At 41.5% G+C, this 20367-nt stretch overlaps 1 protein-coding gene across 2 annotated transcripts in view; it reads left to right on the top strand.

Annotated features, from left to right (window-relative positions):
• LOC149321331 (contactin-3-like) overlaps positions 1 to 20367 on the top strand; it is a 251310-nt gene that overhangs the window by 114391 nt on the left and 116552 nt on the right. For both annotated transcript variants that reach the window (XM_089519717.1, XM_089519708.1), the window contains exon 3: positions 17096 to 17191. In XM_089519717.1, coding sequence (XP_089375843.1) covers positions 17096 to 17191 — 96 coding nt within the window. The remainder of the gene's footprint in view (positions 1 to 17095; positions 17192 to 20367) is intronic.

Raw genomic sequence — 20367 nt, 5'->3', positions numbered from 1 at the left:
TGATGTTTAAAAGAAACCTCTTTAAACCTCAGCTTGTTTGGTGTCACAGATAATGAACTGTGTGTCTCCCATAGGCTCAATTTTGCCTAACCCAATTTTCAAATTATGATACTTGAGGCTTTTGAATCTGCAGCTGCCTCCTGTGATTTTCACCACTTTCTCTGTCCCTGCAACAATGAAGTATACTAAGGCGCTGCACAGACAGGCCCTACGGGGCGTTGTCATTACGTGCGAGGGGCGGTGCTTCCAGATGCAACTCGCCCCTTGCACATGATGAGGGCATCAAAATGGTGGCGCCCTGTACATACGGGCGGATTTTATATTGGATTTTTTATTGCTGTTTTCCAGCCTGCTTACTTGAACACAGACGACTGCTTGAACTCAAGCCATTTTAACTTGAACTAGCAGTTGCTATTTTATTTACAATTTATATTTATATATTTATAATGTGGTTGTTCTTTTTTAAAACAAAACAAAACGCCTTGCTCCTTTTCCATTAGTAAAGAAGTCTACTGGATTAAACTTTGCCTTAATGGAATGGCACAACTGGATTCAGCTTGCAGTATTTTTGAGTTGTTTCAATATATGTGTGTGTGTGTGTGAGAGAGAGAGAGAGAGAGAGAGAGAGGAATTCTGAGATAATGCAGATGGAACTGAAGAGGTCTCTTTGACCATCTAAGAACTCACATGTGGTGAGCCACTTAAGTTAGTATTCTTTAAAGTACCTGTTCCATTATTCCTCCCCCCCCCCCTTTCATTCTTTGGCAAAAGTGGCCTGTATTAGACTGGAAAATCAGCATGCAAAGGGATCTTGTAGCACCCTTCAAAACTGAGTAGTTATAGCAGAAATATTCATTTCTATTTTCCAGTACAGGCACTTTGCTTTGACCTTTCTTGATTGTATTATAGTAGGAACTGCATAAATTGCTTACTTATTCCTGAAAAAATAAAATAAAGATAACCACCAAACATTGCCTCTTGCTTGATTCTTATTTGCATAATGTTACTAGCTGTGTCTAAGCCTTTTCTTTATTGACCACTTTTCCTTTCATCTGCCTGGCCTTGCTCTAGTTTACAATAGGCAGAGTTTTGAGAATACGGAAAATCTTGTCACTTGAATTTTTTCTATTTTGTCTGCCTTCTGTAACATAAAACTTGTTTTCCTTTTCAGCTAGAAACTTACTACTGTCTCTTAAACTTGATTTTATTTTTCTCCCTTCCAATATAATGTAAACATTTTTCTGTAGTTTCTGTTTCAATTAATATAACTACAATTGCTATGCTTCATGCTTTGGAATAGTGTTGAATTGTTTTCTCATTATCTCTTACAGTTTCTTTAACTATTTAGTCAGTTTATATTGGTTACTTTAATTGGGGCATAGTTGCGATCTAGACACTCTTGAAACTAATTTAAGTGTTTTTAAACCCATTTATTTAAATTGGTACTCATAATTATAATAGAGAACAAGTCTTTTTTCTTATACATTCATAAAAACCTTGCTGTTTTATGGAATCATCAGTCTTATTGTTTAGACATTACATTATGCTTCATAATGTAGGGCTTCATTTCAGGAGATAAACCACTTGGTAAAATATTTTTATTTCACTGAATATTAGAATTGTGAAACAGTCCCTCCATTTCTTTTGCCTGTGGAGAAAGTTGTTCAAAGGAGTCATAGCTGTACCCCATATAACATTACTCTAGTAACTTTGGAACTGTGCTCCAAATATCAATAACACTTGCTGTATAGATACATCTCACTCTGGCGGGATACAAACCGCCATATAGTACGTCTTCTATACGTACTAGGGTTAGGAAGGGACGGTGCTTCCGCACCCCCCTAACCCTAGTACGTATAGAATGCGTACAACATGGCGGCGCCCCTTCCACATGGGGGCCGCCATGTTTATGTACTAGACGCATAGCGTCCAGACGTGTCGCAGCGCCTATGACGTCGCGAATGCGCCAGCGGCGCCTCGCGACATCATAAAGGCACCGCAAAAAGAAGCTCTGAAATGGAGCTTCTTTTTTGCTCCGCGCGGGAGCCGCGCGGTTTGGCTGCTGCAGCTCCCACACAGAGCAAATGGCGCCAGCGGGAGACCACCACAAAGCGGCGGTCTGTATCCCGCCTCTGTCTTCCAACCCAGGTTGCCATCTTTGTAGTCACTTGACTCTGCTAAGTCTCTTGGATTTTTGTTACCTTTGTTGACTACCAGGTGACTACCTGGTAGATGTGATTAACGGCTGTTTCAGGTCAGTAATGGACAGGATGAGGGATAATAAATGGAAGTCCAGTCCAGACAAAATGCAGATGTTGGATCCAAGTGATCCAGCTTGAAACCTGGTGGTACTGGTCCATAATTTACATCAGCTCTGTACCTTAGATCATCAACTGGCATGTCTGGCACACATTGCCTTTTAATTAGTTAATCGATTGTCTTTAGTGTTTTTGTTTTATATGCTGTTTTAACTGATATGTGGTTACTCTTTTTCTGTTTCCATATTCATTCCATAGGGAGAAGTGGGTAAGAAATAATAACAACAGAAACAACAACAATGTAAAAACTAAAGACTTTTTTGCCATTTGTTCTGTCCTCAAGCTGTAGCCAGTTTGAAGTTCTAAAAGTTATTATATAGTTTTAAAAACATATAAGCATTACAGATAGTTCAGAATACAACAACTAGATTACTCTTTGTAAATTTCTGGTTAGAACACATTTTGCAGTTATGAAATAGCTCATTTCTGGACAAATCCAAACACTACCTGTAATCCTGGAATTTGATGTGGATTGGTCAGAGACACAGGTCAAAAAGAATACAAGTCAAAGAAACAGGGATTCTCTCTGTATGTATTTAAGGTCTAACTTGTGTGGCAGTCTCCTAAGAGTAAAGGGTATTCTTCTTGGTGGAGCAAACATGACCTCAACACCTGCTTGCAAGAGGGCAGAAGTGAAGCTCCTCTTCGGGTTCTGGTAATGGCTCTTAAGTGGTCTGAATAATACTATGCAGTGGAGCTGGACATACACAGGACAAAATCAATCAGTATACTTATTTACTTCACATTAAAAGATATCTCTGTGCTTGCAAGAAACAGGTGAGTTTCCAGGAGGCAAGAGTTGTTGCTCCTTTTGCAAGAGAGGCATTGAATTCATCCTCCAGCAGCAACCAAAAAAGACACATACTGGCTCTGCACTAATGTATGTCATTAATAGGATGCCAGTCATTGAAAAGAATCCCAAAATAAATTTTCCCAAGCCTGGGAATAAAATGATAGGGGATTTAATGTTGAGAAATACAGAGTGATAAACACTTTATATATAAATTTGGATTGTAGCTGTAAATCTCATCTTTAATCCTATTGCTAGTCTCGTTTGGAACATAGCTATAGCTTTTACCTATATATTGGCACACCATTTAACAACTGATGCAACTGGTATACTTTGGTGGGGACAACCCAACATCTCACCTCAGTAAAGCACAAGTTAACTCACACTGCAGTTAACTCAAATCTTCAGTTATCAATATTTTCTCATTAGGTCTGAACTGAGTAAGCAAAGGCACTAGTTTTGAAAAAAGCCAAGCTCTTAAACCAAGTTCTCATTGTAGAAAACTGAGCAAAAATACAGAGTATAGTGCCTATTTATTTTATTTTATTTTTTTGTTTTGTTTTTGCTTTAGACAATATGTTGTCTCTTTTTATTTCCATGGCTGAAGTGAAGTGTGTCTGATAAGCTTGACTAGCATAAAAACTAGAGTATACTTTTGTTGCCAGTGTTTACCCCATGTTGTGTTTTGTCGAAATCTCCTATACTCAACTGCTGTGATTGTACTGATGAAAGGAGAGCAAGAGCAACATTCATTTGTGTATTATATGCTTGTGTTTTAGCTGATATGGGCAAAGTGTTTAAGCTGTGTGAAGTAGGCTTGCTGTGTTTGTTTAAAGGTATTGCTGGTCTTCAAGACCTCCTGGTTAACAAGCTTCTTTAAACAGCCAGCCAGGAGACGCATTCAGAGCTATGCAAGAGGTGTGTTGTACTGTGATACCAGTCTTTACTGGAGTATATATCTGCATGATTTCCAATACCAGCTAATTTTTCACACTGCCTTTTAATTCTTGCCAACCAATTTCATAATTGCAAACCAGTTTGAGGTCTGAAGAAAAAAAATATAGTGAAGGCAGACAGTTTAGTATTCTTACAGGAGAAAATAATCCATGAATTCTTAAGAATTAAGTTTTTCACTGTGTTTACAGCAGTAGAGGGTTCATATGGAAGTCATCTGTGGATCAGAATCTGAGTTTTAACAACCTGTTATTCTCCAATATGAAAAAAATCATCCTCACCTCATCTAGAACTAAACAGAGGGACTGAGGGGGGCATAGAATTTTTTAAATGAATGAAATGAATGAAACTTTATTTCTATACCGCCATTCCTACGATCACGGCGGTTTACAACATGTGATGAAATACAAAAATACAAAATACAACACAATAATCCCCCCATGTTAAAACAATACAAAAACAACATTAAAATCCATCATTCATTCCAATAGTTAAAACCAATTAAAAACAATAAAACAATCCAAATACAATCCAAAGCAATCACCCAATGTGAACACAGTGTGCAGGAGAGAATGACAATCAGGGCATGTGGGGGAAGGCTTGGCGAAACATGTGAGTCTTAAGATTTTTCTTAAAAGACTCGAGGGAGGGGGCTGAGCGGAGCTCATCAGGGAGAGAGTTCCAAGACTGCGGGGCAGCAACCGAAAAAGCCCTCTGCGCAGTCGCCACATATCTCATCTTCGGAACTCTCAAAAGTTTTCTCTCACCTGACCTGAGAGTGCGGGGCGGATTATATGGGGAGAGGCGGTCCTCCAAGTACTCTGGGCCCAAGCCATTTAGGGCTTTATAGGTAACAACCAACGCCTTGTATTGCACCCGGAAGCGAATAGGCAGCCAATGCAGATCTTTCAAAATAGGTGTTATATGGCTGGCCCTGGAACTGCCAGTGACCAGCCTGGCTGCCATATTCTGAACCAGCTGTAGCTTCCGGGTTTGGTACAAGGGTTGCCCCATGTAGAGCGCATTACAGAAATCAAGTCGAGAGGTTACCAGTGCGTGTACGACTGTTTCAAGGTCCCCCCGGTCCAGGTAGGGTCGCAACTGGCGTATCAGCTGAAGCTGATAGCAGGCACCTCTGACTGTCGCATCCACGTGAAGAGTCAGGTGAAGCGACGAGTCAAGAAGCACCCCCAAGCTGCGAACTGTGTCCTTCACAGGGAGCGTGACCCCGTTCAGGACAGGTGGACAGATCTCCTTCCCGGGACCGGGGGAGCCTATCACAAGCACTTCCGTTTTCTCTGGATTCAGACTGAGTCTGTTTTCTCTCATCCAGCCCATTACCGACTCCAGACAGGCATTGAATGGAGAGATGCCATCCCTAGTAACTGCATCAGTCGGAGACACAGAGAAGACTATTTGGGTGTCATCAGCGTACTGATAACACCGCGCCCCGTGTCTCCAGATGATCTCTCCCAGCGGCTTCATGTAAATGTTGAATAGCATAGGGGACAAGATCGCTCCCTGAGGGACCCCAGATGTAAGGGCCCTCTTATCAGAGTGACAGTCCCCCAGCTCCACCATCTGGAATCTACCCGAGAGGTAGGAACGGAACCACTGCAAAGCAGTGCCCCCGATACCCAACTCCCCCAGGTGATCCAGAAGGATACCATGGTCGATGGTATCGAAGGCCGCAAAGATATCCAAGAGCACTAACAGGGACACGCTACCCCTGTCCGTGCCCAGACGGAGATCATCGACTAAGGCGACCATGGCAGTCTCAACACCATAGCCCGCCCGGAAGCTGGTTTGAATAAAGGAATAATTGCTCAATGGACAGCATTTCACACTCTTGCATAAGAGCCCACTATGTTATAACACAGTGGAGGGTATAGATGTATCTCAGTGGTATAGATCTTGTCTTTTACCCATGTCATTTTAAAATGTGTTTTTCACTGAACATTGAGGGCCAACATAGCATAGTGGTTTGAGTGCTGGACTATGATTCTGGGGACCAGGGTTCAATTTTCAGCTGAGTCATAAAAGCCCACTAAGGAGTTCAACATATGGCCCTGAAGGGGCGGCCTCCAACCCTCCGTTTCCTATCCAGATCGGGGCCACAACAATCTCACACCATGGCCCCAATCTGGCTTTTTGAGGGTGCAAAAAGGAGCCACAAAAAGTGGCTCCTTTTTGCGCCCTCAAAAGGACACCATAGCCACGGTGGCATGGCTATATGGCACTCCTTCAGCGCTGCATCATCTGGACGCAGTGCTGGAGGTGCGCTAGGATGCCGTGTACCATCTGGTCTGTAAAGGGCCTGAATGACCTTGGGCAAGTCACATGCTCTCAGCCTCAGGGGAAGTCATTGGCAAACCTGTGAACAAATCTTGCCAAGAAAACCCCATGATAGGGTCACCTTAGAGTCAGCATGTCAGAACTGACTTGAAGGCATACAATAACAACTGAACATATTGTTGTTGTTAACTGCCCTCGATCTGATTTTGATTCATGGTGACCCTGTGGATGAGAAATCTCCAAGATTTCCTTTCCTCCACTGCTCAGATCTTCCAGACTTAGGATTGTGGCCTCTCTAATCGAGTCTAACCATATGACATGTGGTCTACTTATCTTTCTATTGTCTTTTGTCTTTCCTAGTATCATTGCCTTTTCTCGTGATTCATGCCTTTTCATGATGTGGCCAAAGTATTACAGTCTCGGTTTAGTCATCCTGGCTTCCAGAGAGATTCAGGCCTGATCTCTTCTAGGACCCATTTGTTTGTTTTCAAGTAGTTACCTTAAATAGTACAGGTTTGATATCCCTTATCCAAAATGTTTGGGATCAGAAGTATTTTTGAATTTATCTTTTTTTTTTTTTTTTTTTTTTTTTTGGATTTTGATGTTGGAATTTGTATGTTATGTAGATAATGAGATATCTTGAAAATGGGACCAGGTGCATCCTTACCCCTGCTGTCACCTGCTGTATGTGTGTGTGTGTTGGTGGTGGTGGGGGCTGCAGGGGGTTGGTGGCAAAAAGATGCCGCCGCAGGCAGTGAAGGAGATGAATCTGCGAGAGGCTCTGCAACAGGCGTCCCTTTGGGAGTGGAAGCTCTGTGTGTCCGTGCCATGCCAGCCCATGACCTTCTGGGCAATCCAGACTGACCCCTAGTAGTAGGCCTGGATGCCAAAGGCACAGGAGGTGGCTTTGGAGGCATACTAATAAGCCCAAAGAACCAGCAAAAGCAAGCCACAAAACTGCACCAGGCAAAATAAACCAAGTTCAAAAACTTACTTCAGCCGAGGCTGAGAGAGTGTGCCTAGAAAAAAGGAGGGGGAGGGCACCCCACTGATAACTGTCAATGAGCCCATCTGGAAGCGTCTCCCAAGAACTCTGTTCCAACTAAAACCACTAGGCCACACAGTCACAAATTACAAAAGAAGAGTGCAGGGCTCCAGCAGGCCTGAAATTGCCGAAGCAACAAAATGGCCACCGGGCCAAAACAAAATGGTGGGTGCAACTATTCCTGCCCAAAAAAGGCGGGGAAAAAACCACCCAAGCGGGGGAGAGGCAAGGGGCAACGCTAGGAGGAGGCAAATGCCGCCCTCCACAAGCCCACTCACCTTAGCTTCCAAATCAGCCCAGACCCGGGCCAAGAGCCAAGAGGGAGGGCAAAGCCCTCTGTGCTCACCTCCTGCTCCTCTCAGCTTGGCTCTGCACATCAGCAGAGCCAAGCAGCAAATGGCACCGTGCACTGGGCAACTGGGCCTAAATAGACCATGCCCAGGGGGTTGCTGGGAAGGGAGTCGCCCCGCCCCCAGAGCAGCCGAACCAATCGGTCGCCCTGGAGGACCGAGGCAACCATAGAGAGGGACTATCCGCCCCCTAGAGCAGCCTTTCAGAGGCGGAAGTACCTCCCTTTCCCTCCCCAGCAACCAATCGCCAGCAAGCATGCCCCAGCAAAGCATGCTGGGGCACTCCACCGAGCCTGCGTCGCCGCTCCAGCGGCAACACAGCCTGCCCGCTCAGTCGGGCGGCCGTCTTTTGTCAAAGAAGGTTGTCTTGTCTCTCTAATCATTTGTATCGGTTATCTCTGTGTTAACTGCCATTAAATGATGTCAGATATATCCATGCTAGGAATGTCCACAAAGTAGACTCATTTCCTTAACTGGCCTCCTTAAAATTCACAACTAAGTCAGAATTTTCATTGGTAGCTGAGATAAAGAGTGAATTCAGTAGTACTTCTCAGTTTTTAATGGTGAGTCAACACATAGGCAATTTTCATTTATTCAGTGAGTTCAATCAGGACTGATAATAAGGTTTAGGTCTCAGTCCACCATATATCCACTTGTACAAGACTAAACCCTAGTAAACTCAATGGTGTTTACGTCTGTGTAGACAGATATAAGGTTACATTGTTGATTTCTTTGAAGAAAAAAAAGGAAATAATTTTATGTTAAAGCTGGAAATATTACTGCATGTGTTTCAAGATAAGTTGATGCCCATGTCCATTTCTAAATCCAGAAGCCAATTCTTTTTTCAGAGGAATGCGGTTCTGGAGAAGAATTATTTAAATATGTCTTTCTTATAGATAGCCCAGAACAGATGGCATGAAAGGAACAGCCCATTCCTGAAGAGGCTGCCACCACAGTCCCAAACCACACCAGCCAGGAGTCGACTCCTTTTTAGGTCGACCAATCCCAATTTGGTGCAGCCAAGGCATGGTTTCTGGACACTTTGGGAGGGTGTATCATCTAAATGCCATGCACTCAAAATGGCCAGAAGCCACCTTATTTGGTTAGTGTGTTTCAGACCATAGCATCATTATAGATCTTAATAATTACATGCCACTATCAAATCTTCTTATTTGGGCAGTTGCCTTCCAACTCCAGGCAGTCTTAGATGACACACACTTCCTCAACCCATTTCAAACTGGCTTCAAAGCATGATACAAAGTAGGGTGTCAGTGAATTATCTCTATCTTAACACTGACAGTTTCTGGACAAAGTACAAACTGTAGGTTATTACATTTAAAGCTCTACATGGTTTGGGTCCAGGTTACTTACAGAATCCCCTTCTCCTGTATAATCTGCCCTGTACACTCAGGTCCTCTGGGAAATGTTTGCGGAAACTGGCCAGGACTAAACTGGCAATGGTTTCCCAGAGGATTTCCCTGCTCTTAAATGGGTGTTTGCAAATCTTTTTATCTGACTTCTGAAAATTTTGCAAATATCCATGTTGACTTTTAAAACAGGATTCTAAACTTTGTGAATACTCATTCTGCAGAAACTGATCAATATCTGCATGTACTGCAATTCTGAATGGTATAGGACCTCCATAAGGAGAAAAGGCAATTCAATGGTGGTTAAGGAAAGGGTCACAGAGGTGCACAAAACCTCTTGAGTCCCTGGTTGCATACCCTTACATTGCATCCCAAGAAGCTAAGGCCTGAAACAGATGGGCCAAAAGTTCTGGCTTTGGGCCATGTTGGGGGGTATGGCATTTGGATGACGCATACCCAAAATACGGTCAGAAGCAGAGAGCACACCAACCTGGAAAAGCCAGCCCAAAAAGGAATGGTGAAAAGCTGCTTCTGCCAGTGGTCAGGTTCAGGACTGCAGTCCCACCATAGTCCCGGCGTGATCAGGGCAGGGACAGTTTTTGGCTGCTCCTTTTGCCCGTCTGCACAACATCAACCTTCTGTTTCTTATCTATAAAGAAACTTTGAAAGGAGTGATTCTGAGTGGGAATTTGATAAGGGGGGAGTGTTTGTTGTTCCAGACTTTTGCCACCTTTCATATGATTTGTATAATAACAAATAATTCACATATTACGTTTCTTTTTCTTTACACATCTCCAGCATAACTACTTGTGGTCAGTGACTAGAATTCCCTGATCTCAAACCCCAGCCTTGAGTCTTTAATTTTTGTGGGTCATCCCAAGACAGATGAGGATACAGCTTGTCCAGTTTTTGAAGATAAGTTGTGGACTGTGCTTGTATTTAATGCACAATACTTAATGAGAGCACCAGGGCCCATCCCTAGATCTCAGGTTTTTGCCCAGACTCTGAACTATCTCTATCTATCTATCTATCTATCTATCTATCTATCTATCTATCTATCTATCTAAGGTATTTATACCCCACCCTTCAGTGCCAAAGGCTCTCAGAGCGGCTTACAATTATTATTTTAATTAGACGGTTCCCTGCCCTGAGGCTTACAATCTAAAAAGACACAAAAAGAGAAGGGAATGGTGGTGGGGAAGGGGATCAGGTCCAGCAGTTCTTCTCTCCCTTTGAGGCCTGGACCAAGGCAGATGGACTGGAGGGAGGGCTCTTCTTCTTAATCAAGGCTGGGCCCTATGGCGTTGGGCCTGTCCTTTCACTCCCTCCCAAGCCAGAAGATGACAGTTGGCAAGGAGGGAGGGCCTTCTTCATCAGGGAGACATGCCAAGATATGAAGGGGGGAAGAGAAGCTCTCAGTTCCTGGCTGATTGACTTTAGATGAAATTCCCTGGCAGATTGAATTTAGATGAGTGAAGGCTAAATAAACAATAGCAATGGCAAACCCCCTCTGAGGAAACTTGCCACGAAAACCCCGTGATAGTTTCACCTTAGGGTTTCCATAAGTTGGAAATTACTTGAAGGCACACCACAACAACAAACAGGAAAAGGAACAACAGGATAAAAGAAGGTGGTATTTGGGGTGAGGGAGAGGAGAGAAAAGAAGTGGCAGTTGGCAGTGAAGCAAACCTAGATTAAACCTGTGAAACACCTGTATGAAGTGCAGTGCTATGGTGGAAGAAGAGGAAGGCTAGAAAAAAGGGGGAGGAACAGTATGCAATGAAACCATTATTGTATACTATCCATTTGCTTCTTTCTTGGCAATGTACTCACTGTTTAAGAACCCAGTTAACTAAGTAGGAATGTGGAAATCAGAATACACTGGAGCTCTAATTTTTGCCATTTGTGCTGTGTTTGGAAAGATAACTGCATTTATTGTTGCTTTTAATGCAAAATAAGATGCTTTCTTCAAGCAACTGCATTCCATTTTTCTTACATTATTTTATATCACCAGCATATGTATTCCAAGCAATCAGTACTAAATTCAGGCTAAAGGAAATGAAAAGTGGATGTGCATGTTACAATGAAAAAGGAAACGAAATTACCATTTCAGAATGTTGGGACATATACAGCTTTTTCCCTGGCTGCTGCTAATTTTAAATGTTCTTCCATTTTAGAAGCAGTTAAAAAGAAAGAAAGAACTCAAAATATTCGCCCTATATTTTCTTCATTTCAGCACTGTAGTTTTGAGCACACTAGTTTAATTTTAAAAAAAACACAGATTTTTTTCTGCCTTTGGCAACATATACTGATATAATAAAGAAGTGTGTTTATAACCATGAAAGCTCATGCTAGGTGCTACCACATTCATTTTTTTCTCTCCTTCCCTTCCTCCTTTTTATGCTCCAAGAGTCAAATTCAGCTATGTCTCTGACAAATAGTTGACAAATCCAGTTGATTCAATGGATCTCCTCTAGTTGGGGGCACATCTATATCAGCCCAAAAAATTACAGGTGTAGCCCAGAGTATTCTGCTCTGGTGATGCCCTGGGTCCACTACATGAGCACCATATGCACCAGCATGACACTGGGTCCTGTCCTCATCGGGACTGTTACTGCATTGCCAGCCAATAAAGCATCTCCCTTGCAGAAGAGACTTGTTAGCGACATTACTCCTGGTGAGGTTAGATTGGGGATAGAGCGACCTTTCCTCATGGATTGTATGGCTGAATACCCTGTTCTATGTCAGGCAAGTAATGTGTCAACATGAGGGCTCAGCTGGAGGATGTTTGCCTGTCAGTGGAGGACCTGGAGCACAAGGAAATAAGGCTTCCCCCCTTCCTCACCAGTGGCTGGGCTCACCTGGAAAGTGAGTGACAGGCAGCATATTTAATTGATGGGAGCACTTGCTACCCATCTGAATTTGGCTCGATCCCTGTTGTCCATGTTCAGGAAACTTAAAAAATAGATTATGGGCCAGAAGGGGCAGATCAGGCAGTATGTTGTGTAAACAGATCATAGTAGATATGCACAGGGGTTTTGATCAGTGTTGACAAGCCTGAATAATAGGACTAAAGACAATGCATATTTATGCTTGTTCATAAATATGTTTATCAACAATTAAAAATGCTCCCCTTTCTGAGATTTTTCTTTATGTGGGGAAGCATCAGATATGTGAGAAAGTATTGCTATTTTTCTACTATGCAGTATTCTAATAGGTGGTCATCGAGCAAATTGACAGAGGTACTTGGTATGAGGAGTACCAGATGGATAATGGAAAGGATGTGCTTTTGTTTCTTTGTTTCGACTTCCATTAGATACCCATCTGCTTTAGAGTCACCTTATTAGAAGACATTGCAGAAATTACAAGTGCATTGTCTGAGAAAGACAGCAAGCAAAGAGTGGCCAGCATCCACTGCCACTGGTTGGTTTGCTGGGCAGATGGCTTTGTCTGTAGTCAGTCTGCTTGTTTATTGTTCTTCCACTCAACAGACCAGAAGTGGATACTTTATTCTATGATGTGCTGGAAAGAGTGAACAGAATTTAAATTATATAGGAGCAAGAAAAACCTAGAACTTTGCCAAAGCATACTAAAATACAGTCAGGGCCAGTAGCTGTGTTTCTGTTCCTGTGCTATCAGCATTTCAGATGAAATATGCTACTATGAAGGAATTAGAATGTGTTTGCAGAAATGCTGCAGTGCACTAGTACTTTTTTCTATTTTGCTAATGTGTTATCAAGAGCTCACAGGTGTGTTATTTAGCTATTCTAAAAGCTTTTTTAAAAACCCAAATGAGATTGCAGTACACTAGCACTAGCATTACTGCGTTCAACAAGTTGTCTTTTAAAATAACAAGTCACTGAAATGCCAAATTACTGCTAGTAAGTGGCTAGGGTGAACATCTGTTGTTGCTTTTGTAATGTTAGATGTGAAGTTACACTTCTGACAATAACTATTTTTGGTCAAGCCATGATTTTCAACATGCATTGCAATAAAGATAGTTTATATTAAAGTGTCCTTTGAGTTTATCAGTGAACATCTGTAGCTGAGCAGTTTTGTTTTTTAAAGATGTAAATAAAAATAAGATCTCTATCTGAATTGATACAGGGATGAATGGACCTTCTTCCCTCTTCTACCTTCATTTGAGATTGAGAAATCCAAAATAGTCTTGTTCATTTTGTTGATATTTGGTTGATGAATCTTGCCTGTGATTCCAGTTCGGTGGCAAATAGATAAAGACGTCGGTTATCTCTCCAACACAGGAACAGAGCGAAACTCCAAACACAAGCTTTCGGCTTGCTTGGAAGAGTGCCTGGAGAAACAGCTGCTAGATCAAAGAAACACTCTCCAGCAGTTCACTCCTAAGAGGGCTTTATTGCTTTGTTTCAAATAACACGAGCTAATCACCACTATACAAAAACTCTTACCAACCGACACACCACACTATCTCAAAGTCCCACAATCCCACAGAACAGCGTTTTTGCTTATATACAGAATTACCATGAGGCGACCACTAAGCCCAGCCTCTTCCTATACAAGTTGCTATGCACCATAGACACCAATCCTTCTTCAGACTGAAGACATAGCATATTTACATTTAGTCCAGCTCATGTTTTCCTCTCTAATCCTCCCCCTCCCGTATGATTAAAAACAATCTAAAACACATCATAACTTTGCAAATGTCACATCAATCTATTTTGGAATAGTTTTTTGTGGGCTTCTCAGGCTATGAGGCCATAGAATCATAGAATCATAGAATCGTAGAGTTGGAAGAGACCACTAGGGCCATCCAGTCCAACCCCCTGCCATGCAGGAAATCCAAATCAAAGCATCCCCGACAGATGGCCATCCAGCCTCTGTTTAAAGACCTCCAAGGAAGAAGACTCTATCACCTTCCGAGGAAGTGCATTCCACTGCCGAACAGCCCTTACTGTCAGGAAGTTTCTCCTAATGTTCAGGTGGAATCTCTTTTCCTGTAGCTTGCATCCATTGTTCCGGGTCCTGTTCTCTGGAGCAGCAGAAAACAAGATTGCTCCCTCTTCAATATGACATCCTTTCAAATATTTAAACAGGGCTATCATATCACCTCTTAACCTTCTTTTCTCCAGGCTAAACATCCCCAGCTCCCTAAGTCGTTCCTCATAGGGCATGGTCTCCAGACCCTTCACCATTTTTGTCGCCCTCCTTTGGACACGCTCCAGTTTCTCAATGTCCTTTCTGAATTGTGGCGCCCAGAACTGGACACAATATTCTAGGTGGGGCCTGACCAAAGCAGAATACAGTGGCACTATTACTTCTCTTGATCTAGACACTATACTTCTATTGATGCAGCCTAAAATAGCATTGGCCTTTTTAGCTGCCGCATCACACTGTTCACTCATGTTCAACTTGTGGTCTACTTGGACTCCTAGATCCCTTTCACACGTAGTTTCATTCAGCCAGGTGTCACCCATCCTATATCTGTGCATTTTATTTTTCCGCCCTAAGTGCAATACCTTACATTTCTCTGTGTTGAATTTCATTTTGTTAGCTTTGGCCCAGCTTTCTAGTCTATTCAGGTCATTTTGAATCTTGATCCTGTCCTCTGTTCTAGAAGAGTTTATTCCTGACATTTCGCCAGCAGCTGTGGCTGGCATCTTCAGAGAATGTTGGCATGGAAGAGAATGCAATATATATCTGTTGGTTAAGATGAGGTGATTTGCATGTTAATCTATGTATTGTTCTCTTACTGAATGGCAAGGCCTACAGGGTGTCCATTTACTTAATGATTCATTGTGTGCTGAGAAATCCCCTTCACCTTGGGTGGTTTTTATTTGCATTTGCTGCGTCCTGAATTTTGGTGTTTTTCAGGACTGGTAACCAAACTTTGTTTACTTTAAGAGTTTCATCTTTCCTGTGGAAATTGTCCAGGTGTTTATGGATTTCAATGGCTTTCCTGTGCATTCTGACCTGATTGTTGTTGACATGGTCCAGAATGTCATTGTTTTCAAACAGCATTTTATGCCCAGGATGATTTATAATATGTTCTGTACTGCTGATTTTTCTGGCTGACCCAGTCTGCAGTGTCTCCCATGTTTCTTGATCCATGTTTGAACACTGTATTTCATGGTGCCTATGTAGACTTGTCTGCAGCTGCACGGTATGCAATAAACTCCTGCAGGTTTAAGGGGATCTCTCCTGTCCTTTGTTGAGTGCAGCATTTGCTGGATTTTCTTGGTCAGTTTGTACACCATTTGGAGGTTGTGTTTTCTCAACGGTTTCCCTATTCTTTGTCTTAGAGCCAGAATTATTCTTGTTAAATATTGTGCAAGACAAATTATTATGGAAACATCTAATGTGTGTATTATATATAGTGTCAGCTGCAAGGATCGTTTTTGCAAGGAAATGGAAAAGCCCTGAAATACCAACAATAGAAGACTGTTTAGATAAAGTATTAGATATTCTAGAAATGGATAACGTACAGCTTTGATGAATAAAAGGCCACTCAAACAATGTTTCCCCTGTATGTTGTTATTAACTGCCTTCTAGTAGACCTCAACTCCTGCCAACTCTGTGGGTGAGATATCTCCTAGGCCCCCTGTCCTCAACTACTCCGCTCAGGTCCTACATTGTTCTATTGGTCTATGACGGTAATAAAGATGGACTGAACTGAACTGAACAGATCCTGCATGCTCAGAATTGTGGTCCCTTTTATTAAGTCTATCCATCAGGTATGCAGTCTTCCTCTCTACTGCCATCAGCCCTTCCTACATTATTGTCTTTTCTAATGAATTTTGCCTTCTCATGATGTGGTCAAAGTATGACAGCCTCAGCTTAGCCATCTTGTCTTCCAGTAAGAGTTCTGGCTTGATCTGTTCTAAGAACCAATTATTTGCCTTTTTTGGCTGGCCACAGTCCTCAGCACTCTTCTCCAGGACCACATTTGAAAGAGTTAATTTTCTTTTTATCTGCATTCTTCACTATCCAGCTTTTGTATCTGTACATGATGAGGGAAAATACTGTGACTTGGATGATCCCAACTTTAGTGTTCACTTTTATATCTTTGTACTTGAGGATTTGTCTAGTTCTTTCCTGTTTTCTGTGAGTGCTGAATATTCCACTGAAATCTTCTGGGGCCTCAGAATCTCTGTGTGTGTGTGTGTGTGTGTGTGTGTGTGTGTGTGAAACAAACATTTCTTATGTTAGAAAAATACTTAAAACATTAATAGTGTTTTAACTGTTTGCTGGAAAAGATGAAGGTAGTCTGGATTCCCATGGAAGAAATACCACTACAAAGTAGTAGTAGTCATCGTCGTAGTAGTTGTTGTGTGTCTTCAAGGTCTTCCCAACTTATATTGACCCTAAGGCAACACTACCATGGGGATTTCATGGTCAAGAAAGGTTTGCCATTGCCTTTCCCTGAGGATGAGGGCATGTCACTTGCCTAAGAACACCCAGTAGGTCTAGTTTCCTGTTGAAGATTACAAATTACCAACAGGTTCATGTGGGAGGCAGTGGTCCTTTCAGGTATCCTGGCCCTTATCTAATTCTCCAGATTTACCAAAATATGTATTACTGTACTTCAGTTTTGAGAAAGTATAACTTTCCCAGTTCTAAGGGTAAGAGCTATAGTTCTTTCATTCCTTGCCACAAGTATAGTAGCAGCAGCCAGGTACATTAATGGATGGCAGTTTAATATCCAACCTTCTATTAAAAGACATCCAGGATCATCAGTGAAGTTATGAGTCTCAGAGGTATGTAGTTTTTTTTTTAAAAAAGCAAGGATTTATGAACTTTGGCAGTATTACCTGGAATAAATATGTGCTGTACAATCTTTCAAAAGAATTTGTTTCCAGTCATAACTATGGTAACTTGTTTCAACACAATGGTGATCACAAGTTCAGTACATTACTGCACAAACGTGTTGGTTTTTGTTGTTGTTGTTGCTGTCCATTTACTAAAGTATTATTTTCTTTTGGGGGGGAAACCCCACACAGATCCTGAAAACTTAAAGACAAAAATGAGAAGTACTGTGTCGGTACGAGAAGGGCAAGGGGTTGTTCTGTTGTGTGGGCCACCAACACATTCTGGAGGTAAGAAATATTTGGTCACTTCAAAATGAATTTTGCATATACTGTGTAGTCTCATTATTCCCTCTAAACATGTCATTCACATGTGATGTGTTAAAAGGCAAATATGTAGAAACAGAATTATGTATGTGTGGACATGGCAACAACAACAATAATAATAGTAATTTTTTTTTTAGATGTAGCATTTTTGTAATCTTGCAAATAACATGACACTTTACCTGGTATGAAAATGAAAAAATAATTGGAGTGCCAATAATAATAATAATAATAATAATAATTTATTTATATCCCGCCTCTTCCATTTGGGGATCGAGGCGGGTAACAACAGAGTTAATATGACCCATAAACATGGGTTTTATGCACACCATGTAGCCTAAATTTTAAATTAGGCCATCCCAAACATATTTTTCAAAGTTGACTGAAATCCATCTGCCTATTTTCTTGTGATGCACTAAAAAACACCCAGATAGAAACTTAATTTGATTTTTATAGATAAATATCTGGCATGCTCAAGGGGATCAATGTGAGATCTGCTATAATTACAAATAAGAACCAGGGAAAGTGTTATGAAGATTGTAGTGGGGCAAAAGATGTAAGGCTTCATTCTTATCTAGTTCGAGGCCTATCCCCTGCTATTATGGAAAATAATTCAGCCACTCGGGGACTGGAAATGGAAACAGTTTCTGGTCTGTTTTTAGAATAAGTCAAATAAGTTATGAAAGTAAAATATCCATAGAGTCATAGACTCATAGTTGTCAATATTCTCAAAGTAGTCCCCCTTCCTTTACCCCCATCCCTGTTGAGGAAGGACAATGACTGCAGTCTCCTTCTGTCATATCTGCAACATTTTTAAAGACTAGTCCCACTATCAAAGCCTCAGAGATTTGAAACTTAGCAACTTAAAGGTACTCATTGCAACATAAAGAAACCCAGATGGCAGCTTTCATCTAGAAATGTTTATTGTTATCAGTTTCAGAAGTATAAACTGAGTTGCTGTCTTCATTTTTTTTTGGTTTTTTTTTTTGGCACTAAAATACTTGCAACCATTGCAGAATGAGCAATGGAGGAAATGGGGGCCATGTTTGTTCTTAGTTTTTCCCTTTCATTCTGAAGGTTGTTAGACTAAGACTTTTGTCTCAATGCCACTCGAATATTATCTACTCCTATTTTTTCCCCATGTTCATAGAGAAAGAATCCTCTATAAAACTCGGATCAGGAATACAGGCATATATTAGATGTGATCTCTTGTTTTTCCTTCCCTGTGGGACTTACTTCTAAGGAAATGTATAAAATAAATTTACTAATTGAGCCAGATTCAAACACTGAGAGTCTTTTAACTGCATGTGTGATAAAACAAAATAATTTAATTCACACATAAATAGTATGATATTATGAACGAATAAACATGCATATCTTTTCATTCACCAAACTAATAAATAAAAGCATAATCGAGTTTAAATCCCATAAAACCTCAGAGTCTATAAAATATGCACTCACTACCTGTTTCTCTTTTGCACCTTAGTCAGAAGCACTTAATATGTAAAATGGTCTTAGATTAAATTTCCAAAGAAATAATGTCTTTGCACAGTCATGAATATCAAATGCTTCCTTTCAAGCAGGTTAACTTTCTTGTACTATATTAACTCCATGCACAGCAGTGGTCATAAGAATTATTCTAGACAACTAAATGACAGAAGTCAAAGCAAATATTTTGAATTATATGTAACACAATATCAAGATCAAAAATATGTCTGCTAATGAAGCTTCATTGCATGCATCTGATGAAGCAGACTTAAGTCTGGGAAAGCTTATACTACCAATTTCTATCTGTTAGCTTGAAATGTGCTACAAGGTCCTTTTGCTGAGAAACACAGCGTTGTTGTATCTTGTTTGTTTGTTTGTTTGGAGCACAAACATAAGTGGAAACATCATAACTTTTCTGTTTTTGATATAGCATAGCAGATATGTACAGTGGGCCATTTCTTGGTCAGCTGATATCACAAAGTCCCACTCTGTATTATGCCTGTCAGAAGTTTGTTCACTCAACAAGGTAGCTGCAGATCTGTAGATTAAATGTAATCCTGTTTTTATTTCATTATATGAATTGTTGTATGATATGTACTACACTGATCATGTGAGAACAAAATACATAATAATGCATATGTAAATTATTCATTAAGTGTTGATTAGATACTTTGGACTCGGTCCAGAGTTGCCCAAGTCTCCTTGAAAATTGTGAGGGAGGAGAACTACATTGAGGAAGGACAATCAGGGAAAATAATGCAAAAGCATGTTGCATGACCAGAGGGTCCATCAGTGCCCAGGAGAAGCATTTTAGAATGCTAATGTGGAAATGAGAGGTTAAAAAGCCTCACTGCATAATTTAGAGCCTCTACAGACCTGCACTTTGTGCCGGCCTGTAAGCAAAGCCAAGGCGCAGTGTCTGCACACTGGACACCCTAGCCCTGTTCCCAGGGTGCCTTTTTGATGCGCGCTGGTCTACATGGCATGTGCCATCATGTTGCAGCTCTGGCACTGCATCTACATGATTCAACTCCAAAGGGGCATCATAAAGCCGCACCGGTGTGGCTATAGCGCTCCTTGGAGGGCATAAAAAGAGCTGCTATTTGTGGCTCCTTTTTACGCTCTCTGGAGGCCAAATTGGGGCTATGGTGTGTGGTTGCTGTGGCCCCGATCTGGCCAGTACAAGGGAGGCTACATGCCGCCCATCTGTACAGCCCCTTTATTCCATTTGTGGAGCCACATACCCTCCAACTGCCCTGATTTACAGACCACTCTCAGTTAATCCTCTGCCCTACTTTTCCAAATGCTCTTAAAATGTCTCTTCCTCATACTCCCCTTTTGGGCTCTGCTTACTTCAATTGCTTCAGACTGAGTTCAAAATACAGAAGTTGTTTGCATTCAGTTACAGTAACTCGACGGAGGGGAAAGGAGAGAAGGGATGGAATCTTGCCCTTTCAAGTAGGCTCAAGCAAGAGCAACCTGCAAACCTAGCTTGCCTGTTGTTCTTCATTAGTATTTTTTATCATCTTGGTGGCATCTTCTGTGTCCTAGTTTTCATCTGAAATCATAGAGGTTATGCAGCTGTGAATCTAACCCGCTGCTGTTAGAATGAAAGGTTGCTTGCTTGGTGTAGTTGAGAAAGGAGAAATGTGAAT

The sequence above is a fragment of the Sceloporus occidentalis genome, unplaced genomic scaffold (assembly GCF_023333645.1).
Source record: "Sceloporus occidentalis isolate IW3139 unplaced genomic scaffold, rSceOcc1.0.p SCAF_1, whole genome shotgun sequence".
NCBI classification, from domain to species: domain Eukaryota; kingdom Metazoa; phylum Chordata; class Lepidosauria; order Squamata; family Phrynosomatidae; genus Sceloporus; species Sceloporus occidentalis.
This window is presented reverse-complemented; position numbering and strand designations above follow the sequence as displayed.